The 12,080-nt window shown below is 42.5% G+C and overlaps 1 protein-coding gene across 1 annotated transcript in view; it reads right to left on the minus strand.

Annotated features, from left to right (window-relative positions):
* The window catches only part of LOC141129234 (cytosolic phospholipase A2 gamma-like), a 97,146-nt gene that overhangs the window by 37,210 nt on the left and 47,856 nt on the right, over positions 1 to 12,080 (minus strand). The window contains exon 10 of the mRNA XM_073617137.1: positions 1,343 to 1,372. Within this exon, the coding sequence (XP_073473238.1) occupies positions 1,343 to 1,372 (30 nt within the window). The remainder of the gene's footprint in view (positions 1 to 1,342; positions 1,373 to 12,080) is intronic.

Consider the following 12,080-nt stretch of genomic DNA (forward strand, 5'->3'; position numbering starts at 1 on the left):
CATACACGGGTCAGTTGTTGTTTTTTTTGTTCAACCAATGGGTTGAATGAAAAAACGGACCCAATTTCCCCATACACACACACAGTGTGGATGGAGGAATCCTTTCCATTGTGTCATTGTATTCTGAAACAATGAGACGGATCGCTACTCCAGGCGAGTATGATAATCCACCAGAAGCACAATGTATGTGTGAAACGTTGTCACCCCTTGGTCCGTTCTTATAGTCCTGGTGGCAGTCTTTCAATAAACCTGCTGGACAGATATTGGTGTGCAGCTATTTTTTTCTACTTGGTCTACATTATATTCTGACAATCTATGGCCTGCAGTTCTGATCGAGCAAGAAAATACTGTTCAACCACAGGGGCCACACATGGATCAGAATTCAACCGGCCCATGTAGAACTGGTCACATTCTGATCCATGTATGGCCGGCTTTAGTGTCACAGATTGAATGATGCAGAGTGTTAATCTACCTGCATGAGTAGCATGGGACCCGGAAGCTAATAGAGATCACTATAGTAGTGGTGTAGTAGCAACATAGAAGCAGCTATGTAGTAGCATTCTAGTGGTGTAGTAATGATGTATTAGTTGTGGAATAGAGGGGGTTGTATTGGTGTAGTAGTTGTGGAGTAGAGGGGGTTTTAGTGGTGTGTAGTAACGGTGTAGTAGTTGTAGAATAGAGGGGGTTGTAGTGGTGTAGTAATGGTGTAGTAGTTGTGGAATCGAGGGGGTTGTAGTGGTGTAGTATGGGATGTCAAAGTGGTGTAGTAGTGGTGTAATAGTGGGTGTAGTAGAGGTGTAGTAAAGGGTGCTCTAGTGGTGTAGTAGTGGTGTAGTAGCAGTGGAGTTGGGGTGTAGTAGAGACTGTCATAGTGGTGTAGTAACAGTGTAGAAGAGGTGTAGTATCAGATGTCATAGTGATGTAGTAGTGGTTTAGTAGTGGTGTTGTAAAGGGTGCTGTAGTGGTGTAGTAGTGGGTGTAGTGGTGTAGAAGCAGTGGAGTAGGGGTGTAGTAGAGGCTGTCATAGTTGTGTAATAGTGGTGTAGTAGCAGTGGAGTAGGAGTGTAGTAAAGGATGTCATAGTGGTGTAGTAACAGTGTAGTAGTGATGTCTATACAGTGGTTTCCAGCTTTTAGAGGGATCCTGTAGGTATGGTATATTCTGTACATAGTTAGATTGGGCCACGCTACAGCAATGTAACTATGTAACAATATTCATACTTTGAATTCTTCTATAACAATCAGACTAGTAATGAGTAACTTGGACTTGTTCTGGTCTTGCTGAATTATAATAGAAATTAGTTAATAAACATTCACAGCATAACAAAAAAAAAGTTCCTTACTTGTGCAGAAGCTCACAGTTCCATCTTTTGCTGTTGGATGTGGAAATAAGAGAAGAGAGCTGAGTCAAGGAATGGCATTAGTAACGCAAATCCTTATCTACAAAACACACAACTTCTATGTATAGGTGAATGGAGGAGAACATGGGAGGAAGAGAACATGGGAGGAGGAGAACATGGGAGGAGGAGAACATGGGAGGAGGAGAAAATGGGAGGAGGAGAACATGGGAGGAGGAGAACATGGGAGGAGGAGAACATGGGAGGAGGAGAACATGGGAGGAGGAGAACATCAGCGTTTAAAACAGGAGGTTATAACAGGGGTCATAGTACCTGTGTAGTGTGAGTATCTGAGTGTTGTCTGAGTAGTGTGTGTGGATCATTAGTACTTGTGTATTGTGTACTGTATACTTGTGTATTGCGAGTGCACGTAGGTCTGTGAGTACCTGTGTATTGTCTTATTGTGTACCTGTGTATTGTCTTGAGTATTAGTTCCAGGAAGCTAGCTGTTAGGTAATTTGGACAGGGTAAAATCCCCAAATCCTCACTAAATTTAGTAGGTACGATGCCCGGCGGGTGTGGAGAGGCGACTCTTTGTACATCTTGCCGCATGTATGCGTTCCTTGATCATCCGATCGAGGGCGAACACTGCTGTGCAAAATGTAAGCACATTGTTTCCCTGGAAGCCCAGGTTCTGAATCTGGGGAAGCAACTGTCAGCACTGAGAAGTCCCTCCATACTAAAGGTGAGCCAGGAATGTACACGGCAGGTGCCGGCAGGGGCCAGCACAGAGGCGGGTGGAGACAAACAGGTGCAGGCACTAGGAAAGAGTAGATGGGTGACAGTCAGGAGGGGTAGAGGGGGAAGTGCCAGAGAGGCCGATCCAGGACTGGAGCATCCCAATAAGTGCGCTCCATTGAGTGACATTGGTGAAACCAGTCAGGGACCAGCACTGCTGGAGATGAGGGACTCTCCTAGCTGCCAGGGGAAGAACTCCTCCAGTAAGAGTGGGGGGGCAGCAAAGGGAAAGGGAAGACAGATTCTGGTGGTAGGGGACTCAATTCTTAGAAGGACAGAGAGGGCAATCTGTAACCAAGACCTGAAGCGCCGAACAGTATGTTGTCTACCGGGCGCTCGGGTTCGGCACATCACGGATCTTGTGGACAGATTACTGGGAGAGGCTGGGGAAGACCCGGCTGTCATGGTGCACGTTGGCACCAATGACAAAGTCAGAGGCAGATGGAGTGTCCTAAAGAACGATTTTAGGGACTTAGGTGCTAAATTGAGGAAAAGGACCTCCAAGGTAGTGTTCTCAGGAATACTACCGGTACATCGAGCCACACCAGAAAGGAAGAGGGAGATTAGGGAAGTAAACAAGTGGCTGAAGAGCTGGTGTAGTAAGGAGGGGTTTGGGTTCCTGGAGGACTGGGCCGACTTCTCAGTCGGTAACCGGTACTATAGAAGGGACGGACTGCACCTAAACAGGGAGGGTGCAGATCTGCTGGGAATGAAGATGGCCAAAAAGTTAGAGGGGTTTTTAAACTAGGCGATGGGGGGAGGGTCCAGAGACAGTGATAGCCAGCGTGGAAGATATTCCAGAGGGTAGTATTGGGGGCATTAGTGGTAGGTTAACCAAAGCACAAAAACACAAGGTGAGTATAGTAGCAAGTCCTAGTTGCAATCTTGAAACACCCAATACGAGGACAATATGCGACCGGTCTAAACTATGTGGCATGTTCACCAATGCCAGGAGTATGGAGGACAAGATGGGTGAACTAGAGATACTGTTGTACGAGGAGGATTTGGATTTTGTGGGAATTTCAGAGACCTGGTTCAACAGCTCTCATGATTGGCTGGCAAACATTCAAGGGTATACCCTATACCGCAAGGATAGAGAGGGTAAAAAAGGGGGAGGGGTATGCCTATATATCAAGAATAATGTACAAGTGAATGTGAGAGATGACATCACTGAGGGAGCTAGGGAGGAGGTGGAATCCTTATGGGTAGAGCTCCAAAGGGATGAAGCTAAGGGGAAAATAATACTGGGAGTATGCTATAGGCCCCCTAACCTGAGGGAGGAAGTGGAGACGGATCTCCTATCACAAATTGAATTAGCAGCAAGGATGGGAAGTGTTATCATAATGGGGGATTTTAATTATCCAGACATAGACTGGGCGGAGGGAACCGCGCATTCATTTAAGGCTCGCCAGTTCCTTAATGTCTTGCAGGACAATTTTATGGGTCAGATGGTAGACGCACCAACTAGAAATAAAACATTACTAGATCTACTGATTACCAACAATACAGACCTGATAACAGATGTGGAAATACGGGGCAATTTAGGTAACAGCGATCACAGGTCAATTAGTTTCAGTATAAATCACACAAATAGGAAACATAAAGAGAACACAAAGACACTGAATTTCAAAAGAGCCAACTTCCCTAAACTACAAACCTTGCTAAAAGGCATAAATTGGGATAAAATATTAGGAACAAAGAATACGGAGGAGAGATGGGTTTGCTTTAAGAGCATATTAAATAAGGGCATTAGCCAATGTATCCCATTGGGTAATAAATTTAAAAGAGCGAACAAAAATCCTGGATGGCTTAACTCCAATGTAAAAATGCATATAAAAGCAAAGGAGAAGGCCTTCAAAAAATACAAGGTTGAGGGATCATCCTCAGCATTCAGACTTTATAAAGAATGCAATAAGAAATGTAAAGGTGCAATTAGGATGGCTAAGATAGAACATGAAAGACACATAGCGGAGGAGAGCAAAAAAAAATCCCAAGAAATTCTTTAAGTATGTAAACAGTAAAAAAGGGAGGACAGACCATATTGGCCCCATAAAGAATGAGGAAGGACATCTGGCTACAAAGGATGGGGAGATGGCAAAGGTATTGAATTTATTCATCTCCTCAGTATTCACGAGGGAATCGGGGGGCTTCAGTAACCAAAACTGCAGTGTTTATCCTCATGACACAACACAAGAAGCACCTACATGGTTAACAGAGGACGGAATTAAATTTAGACTTGAGAAACTTAACATTAATAAATCACCGGGACCAGATGGCTTGCATCCGAGGGTACTTAGGGAACTCAGTCAGGTGATTGCCAGACCGTTGTTCCTAATTTTTACGGACAGTCTATTGACTGGAATGGTACCAGCTGATTGGAGAAAAGCCAATGTAGCACCAATATTTAAAAAGGGCCCAAAAAACATCCCTGGGAATTACAGACCAGTTAGCCTAACATCAATAGTATGTAAACTCTTGGAGGGGATGATAAGGGACTATATACAAGATTTTAGTAATAAGAATTATATCATTAGCAGCAATCAGCATGGATTCATGAAGAATCGTTCTTGCCAAACCAATCTACTAACCTTCTATGAGGAGGTGAGTTGCCATCTAGATAAAGGAAGGCCCGTAGACGTGGTGTATCTGGATTTTGCAAAAGCATTTGACACAGTTCCCCATAAACGTTTACTGTACAAAATAAGGTGCGTTGGCATGGACCATAGGGTGAGTACATGGATTGAAAACTGGCTACAAGGGCGTTTTCAGAGGGTGGTGATAAATGGGGAGTACTCAGAATGGTCAGGGGTGGGTAGTGGGGTCCCCCAGGGTTCTGTGCTGGGACCAATCCTATTTAATTTGTTCATAAACGATCTGGAGGATGGGATAAACAGTTCAATCTCTGTATTTGCAGACGATACCAAGCTAAGCAGGGCAATAACTTCTCCGCAGGATGTGGAAATCTTGCAAAAATACCTGAACAAATTAATGGGGTGGGCGACTACATGGCAAATGAGGTTCAATGTAGAAAATTGTAAAATAATGCATTTGGGTGGCAAAAATCTGAATGCAATCTATACACTGGGGGGAGAACCTCTGGGGGAATCTAGGATGGAAAAGGACCTGGGGGGTCCTAGTAGATGATAGGCTCAGCAATGGCATGCAATGCCAAGCTGCTGCTAATAAAGCAAACAGAATATTGGCATTAAAAGGGGGATCAACTCCAGAGATAAAACGACAATTCTCCCGCTCTACAAGACTCTGGTCCGGCCGCACCTGAAGTATGCTGTCCAGTTCTGGGCACCAGTCCTCAGGAGGGATGTACTGGAAATGGAGTGAGTACAAAGAAGGGCAACAAAGCTAATAAAGGGTCTGGAGGATCTTAGTTATGAGGAAAGGTTGCGAGCTCTGAACTTATTCTCTCTGGAGAAGAGACGCTTGAGAGGGGATATGATTTCAATTTACAAATACTGTACTGGTGACCCCACAATATATAAATACCGGACTGGTGACCCCACAATAGGGATAAAACTTTTTCGCAGAAGAGAGTTTAATAAGACTCGTGGCCACTCATTACAATTAGAAGAAAAGAGGTTTAACCTTAAACTACGTAGAGGGTTCTTTACTGTAAGAGCGGCAAGGATGTGGAATTCCCTTCCACAGGCGGTGGTCTCAGCGGGGAGCATTGATAGCTTCAAGAAACTATTAGATAATCACCTGAATGACCGCAACATACAGGGATAAGTAATGAAATACTGACACATAATCACACACATAGGATGGACTTGATGGACTTGTGTCTTTTTTCAACCTCACCTACTATGTAACTATATCAGTGGAGAAGAACATTGGTGGAGAAGAACATCAGTGGAGAAGAACATTGGAGGAGGAGAACAGCAGAGGAGGAGAACATCAGAGGAGGAGAACACTTGCACTCACCGGATTTTCTTCCCCCTGCAGGGGGACGAAAACACGCGCAGGGCGGGTTTACGGACGTCTTGCAGCACCTCTAGCAAAGCTGTCTTTGATATCTTTCTTATGCTCGTTTTTATCATTGCAAATGTGAGTACAATATTTTATTAAGCTTTAATAAAGGTTCCTATATGGTTTTACACTATGGGCATCCCTCCTTTCTTTCATATGTAACACACCAAAACAACATGTAAAGCAAAGTCTGGAGACATCTATGATTGCTACACAGTGGCAGATACTGTGACTGCCTGCACCCCTGCAGGGGGAAGAAAATGTGGTGAGAGCAAGCAGTATCAGAGCATGCAGATAAGGTACTAATAAAGAGCCAGCACCTGGATAAGAAGTTTTCCTACAGAAATTTGTTTCCTAGAGATTGAACATCTTAAAACACTTCAAAAAGAACTTTTTTTCCCACAACTAATGGAATTTTTCCTATCCAATAACACTGGTTAAAAACACATCAGTCACTTTTTATGTTTGATATTTTGTATGATTTTTTGTATGATCTAGCACCAGTCACTTTATTGCATTTACAGCACTGTTTTTGCACCAATGCACTTTGTTGAAATAATTGAGGCATTTTATTTTGCAACTTCACCAGTCACAGATTTTAGACCCAAAATATTCACGTCATAATTTTTGGTACATATAGGTTTTCTCGTTTATGGTTTAAAGTTTACCATTTAGAAGTAAAACTCTAGTTTTATAGGAATTATGTATACCATGCAACATATAGAGGAATTGTTCACTATGGGAAAAAAATCCTTCTAACTCCATAAGGGCAGCGCCATATCTACTCCTGCTTCTGTGGGTTGAATTAGGCTCTCATGGGTGGAATGTCCCTTTCTGAGGGTTTGAATAACCTAAAGGGTTGTGTTAATTTTTGCACCTTTTTTAGTTCCTGTTTTGTTTAAGAATTTAACTTTTTTTATTGTTTTTAAATAAATTGGACTTTATGTACCGCATGTGATAATCTATGCAAATGAGTAACATGATACCCTTAACAAATTGAATGTTATGAGCAAAAAAATAAATAACTAAACATTTTGGAAGTGCTTTTGCATGACATTCGTCCTGTTATCTCTCTGCAAATGTCTTGATTACCTGCAGTCCTCTCTTCTCTGAAGGCTTCTAAAACACAGAGACCAAAGGCTGCTTCTCAGCTCAAGAAGGCAGGGGGCGCGGATTGCACATCACACACTGCTCAGCGCAGAGCTGAGTGTAATCTGAGACCTGAGTGGAGGGAAGAGGCCATACGCCCCTCTATACACAGTCTTATAGAGGATTCTGTGGTGTCAAAAGCAGAGGAATGAGAGAGCTGACAGAAATCACACATAGTGCTTTGGATTGAGGTAAGTACACATTACAAAGGGGTATGCTTTGTATGATTTTTATCTCAGAAGATTTACAACCACTTCTGACAACTTCTGACGTACAGAATGTATAGTTGTGCTCATAAGTTTACATACCCTGGCAGAATTTATGATTTATTGGCCATTTTTCAGAGAATATGAATGATAACACAAAAACTTTTCTTTCACTCATGGTTAGTGTTTGTCTGAAGCCATTTATTATCAATCAACTGTGTTTTACTCTTTTTAAATCATAATCACAACAGAAACTACCCAAATGACCCTGATCAAAAGTTTACAGTTTTCCAGTTCTTAATACCGTGTATTGCCCCCTTTAACATCAATGACAGCTTGAAGTCTTTTGTGATATTTGTAGATGAGGCTCTTTATCTTCTCAGATGGTAAAGCTGCCCATTCCTCTTGGCACAAAGCATTCAGTTCCTGTAAATTCTTGGACTGTCTTCCATGAACGGCACGAAGGAGACTGAGACGGCCACTCCAGAAATTTCACTTTATTCTGCTGTAGTCAATGGCAGGTCAATTTGGTCTTGTTTTGGATCTTGGTAAACAAGGAGGGGGATTGGGACTTTAGATGAAGCACCCGAAGGTACCTCCATCCCGACAATTTGGTTCAAAGTTCAAGGAAGTTGGGACTTTAAATGAAACAACTGGGTAGTGGAGGTATATACAAATAATAATTTATTTAAGTAGCATAAATACATAATTCATCTTGTATAAAGCAGGGCTTGCATAGGACCTGAGCATGATGTATAAAAAGATGTATAAAAGTACATACAGATAACGTATGAATAAGGTAATGAGCATATATATAATAATGGCAAAAAGCCCAATACTGGTACATGCGTCCACATAGTATAAATGTATTCATAAATGAGTATATAAATAAAATCAAAGAATAAGACTGGTAAAATAGATAAGTATCAGTCCATATAAGATGTAGTTGTGGCATCAGATGTAGCTTGACGCGTTTCGTGGGTTTTACCCACTCATCAGGAGCAGATGCAATAGACATATCTATGGAGTATAAGTAAAGATGGAATGAGTCATACTCTAAATAGAATTCGTTTATATATTTTTTTTGGATGTATAAAACTAATAAACCGTCCACACTCACCCATTCAGACAGCAAATGCAATGCGGGGCAGTCAGCATAGGGGTGGCCGAGGACATAGCTCCCCCACGGGAGCTGAGGCGGCATATTTCATAGAAGCAATGTCAGGCAGCGTGGGGACGTGTATGGTGGGACTGAGGTATCCATATAACAAACCACAGTGTATAATCCATAGAAGACCATCTGGGAACAAATATCAAAATGTATATATAGTATAGAAATGTAGTTGAAATATAATTAAAAATAATGATGATATATAGATAATGGACCCAGTGGGTGTCAAAGGAGAAAGAGGTGAAAGTTCAGTGCTACTAGGAGAATGAAGAAAGAAGGGGACTGAGTGTAGGGGTGATAAATGATTGTATAGATGTGGAGGGATTGTTTGGAAATAAAAAGTTGCCACGTGGAAGGAGTAATAATGTGAAGACTGCATCAGACAAAAAGAGGGTGGAAAGAGGAAGAAGGAAAATCAAGGACAAAACGGAAACAGATAAGTGCCTTACCCCAACATAGTATCAAAACACCAACCAGCAAGTCGATACAGCTGGTGTGTAGGGACCCCAGATGGAGACTGTTCATAAAGAGCAGCTCACTACACTGGGGGGGATGAATTTATGCCGCCAACGCCACGTCAGTGAACCAATGAGGGGGAGAACAGCGCACCTGAGCCGAGTCTACACTCCGCAACAGGCGCGGAAACTCCCCATATGGATACACCAGATGACGTGGCCGAGCGTCGGCGTAGTGATGTCATAACTGACGTCACACGTACGGCGCATCTGCCGTCACATACCGCGTGACGGACGTGGCGCCGATGCGCAAAGGGGCACCCGCCCGCTCCCCCAGAGAAGAAAGGAAGGAGGGGGAGGGGCCGCTGAGCGCATCGCAGCTCCCGTGATGGAGAAAACCACGGCAAAGCCCAGATGCCCGACCATCCACACAAGCAAACTTGCCAATCAGAAGGAAGGATGTGTTGGGTATCTAAATAGAAGCAAATCATGTGGAAAACATATGCGCCAGTATGTAAAAGTATTACATGTAGAGGAATACCATATGCAATAGTCAAAGACATGAACATAATCGAGAGAAAGAAATATATATAATTGATAATGACAATCAGTAGGCTTATACAAAGATACCCTATAAATGAGGGCCAGCCTCACACAAGGATGGCAGGGGAACACTGCCAATCCTACATACCCAGTTGCTTCCATCCCGGTATACATTGGTAAACAAGGAGGGGGATTGGGACTTTAGATGAAGCACCCGAAGGTACCTCCATCCCGACAATTTGGTTCAAAGTTCAAGGAAGTTGGGACTTTAAATGAAACAACTGGGTAGTGGAGGTATATACAAATAATAATTTATTTAAGTAGCATAAATACATAATTCATCTTGTATAAAGTGGGGCTTGCATAGGACCTGAACATGATGTATAAAAAGATGTATAAAAGTACATACAGATAACGTATGAATAAGGTAATGAGCATATATATAATAATGGCAAAAAGCCCAATACTGGTACATGCGTCCACATAGTATAAATGTATTCATAAATGAGTATATAAATAAAATCAAAGAATAAGACTGGTAAAATAGATAAGTATCAGTCCATATAAGATGTAGTTGTGGCATCAGATGTAGCTCGACGCGTTTCGTGGGTTTTACCCACTCATCAGGAGCAGATGCAATAGACATATCTATGGAGTATAAGTAAAGATGGAAGGAGTCATACTCTAAATAGAATTCGTTTATATATTTTTATATATAAACAAATTCTATTTAGAGTATGACTCATTCCATCTTTACTTATACTCCATAGATATGTCTATTGCATCTGCTCCTGATGAGTGGGTAAAACCCACGAAACGCGTCGAGCTACATCTGATGCCACAACTACATCTTATATGGACTGATACTTATCTATTTTACCAGTCTTATTCTTTGATTTTATTTATATACTCATTTATGAATACATTTATACTATGTGGACGCATGTACCAGTATTGGGCTTTTTGCCATTATTGTATATATGCTCATTACCTTATTCATACGTTATCTGTATGTACTTTTATACATCTTTTTATACATCATGTTCAGGTCCTATGCAAGCCCTGCTTTATACAAGATGAATTATGTATTTATGCTACTTAAATAAATTATTATTTGTATATACCTCCACTACCCAGTTGTTTCATTTAAAGTCCCAACTTCCTTGAACTTTGAACCTTGTTTTGGATCTTTGTCATGTTGGAATGTCCAAGTACGTCCCATGCACAGCTTCCTGGCTGATGAATGCAAATGTTCCTCCAGTATTTTTTGATAACATACTTCATTCATCTTGCCAACAATTTTGACCAAATTAGCTGTGTCTTTGTAGCTCACACATCCCCAAAACATCACAATCCACCTCCGTGTTTCACAGTAGGGATGGTGGACCTTTCATCATAGGCCTTGTTGACTCCTCTCCAAATGTAGTGTTTATGATTGTGGTCAAAAAGCTCAATTTTGGTCTCATCACTCCAAATGACTTTGTGGCAGAAGGTTTGAGGCTTGTCTCTGTGCTGTTTGGTGTATTGTTAACAGGATACTTTGTGGCATTTGCGTAGTAATATCTTTCTTCTGGCGACTCGACCATGCAGCCCATCTTTCTTCAAGTGCCTCCTTATTGTGCATCTTGAAACAGCCACACCACGTTTTCAGAGAGTCCTGTATTTCACCTGAAGTTATTTGTGGGTTTTCTTTGCATCCCAAACAATTTTCCTGGCAATTGTGGCTGAAATTTTAGTTGGTCTACCTGACCATGGTTTGGTTTCAACAGAACCCTTCATTTTCCACTTCCTGATTAGAGTTTGAACACTGCTGATTGGCATTCTCAATTCCTTGGATATCTTTTTATATCCCTTTCCTGTTTTATACAGTTCAACTACCTTTTCCCGCAGATCCTTTGACAATTCTTTTGCTTTCCCCATGACTCAGAGTCCAGAAACGTCAATGCAGCACTGGATGAAAGATGCAAGGGTCTGTCAGGAGTGCAGAAACATTGATCATTGGTCTTTTATACACACACACTAATTACAAGCAGACAGATTACAGGTGAGGACAGGGGCAGGTCCAAGGGGGGCAACTGGGCAATAGCCCCCCCCTCCGAGAGAATAGTAAGCAGGTTGTCGGTGACTTAGCGGGCAGGCTGCTAAGTGGGCCACCACTGTAGGTGAGTGAGCAGGCTGCTGAGCGAGCAGAGATGACATCTCTCACCAGTGGCGACATTATACTGTGCCCCCCCCATTAAAAGGCCTTTTTTTCTGTAGCGGGTGCTGATGCTGACCCCCCTCGCACATTTCATCAGCCTCTGCTGCCACAGGACACAGGGCAGCACCACTGAAACTGACAGGCTCTGTGAAGGGAGTGACACAGGCAGAGCTGCAGCTGCGGGGAAATTCCACCCCTCCTCCTCCTTGAGCCGAGCAGCTCTCATTCACCCGGCAAT

This window comes from Aquarana catesbeiana, linkage group LG01 (genome assembly GCF_042186555.1).
Source record: "Aquarana catesbeiana isolate 2022-GZ linkage group LG01, ASM4218655v1, whole genome shotgun sequence".
Classification (NCBI taxonomy): domain Eukaryota; kingdom Metazoa; phylum Chordata; class Amphibia; order Anura; family Ranidae; genus Aquarana; species Aquarana catesbeiana.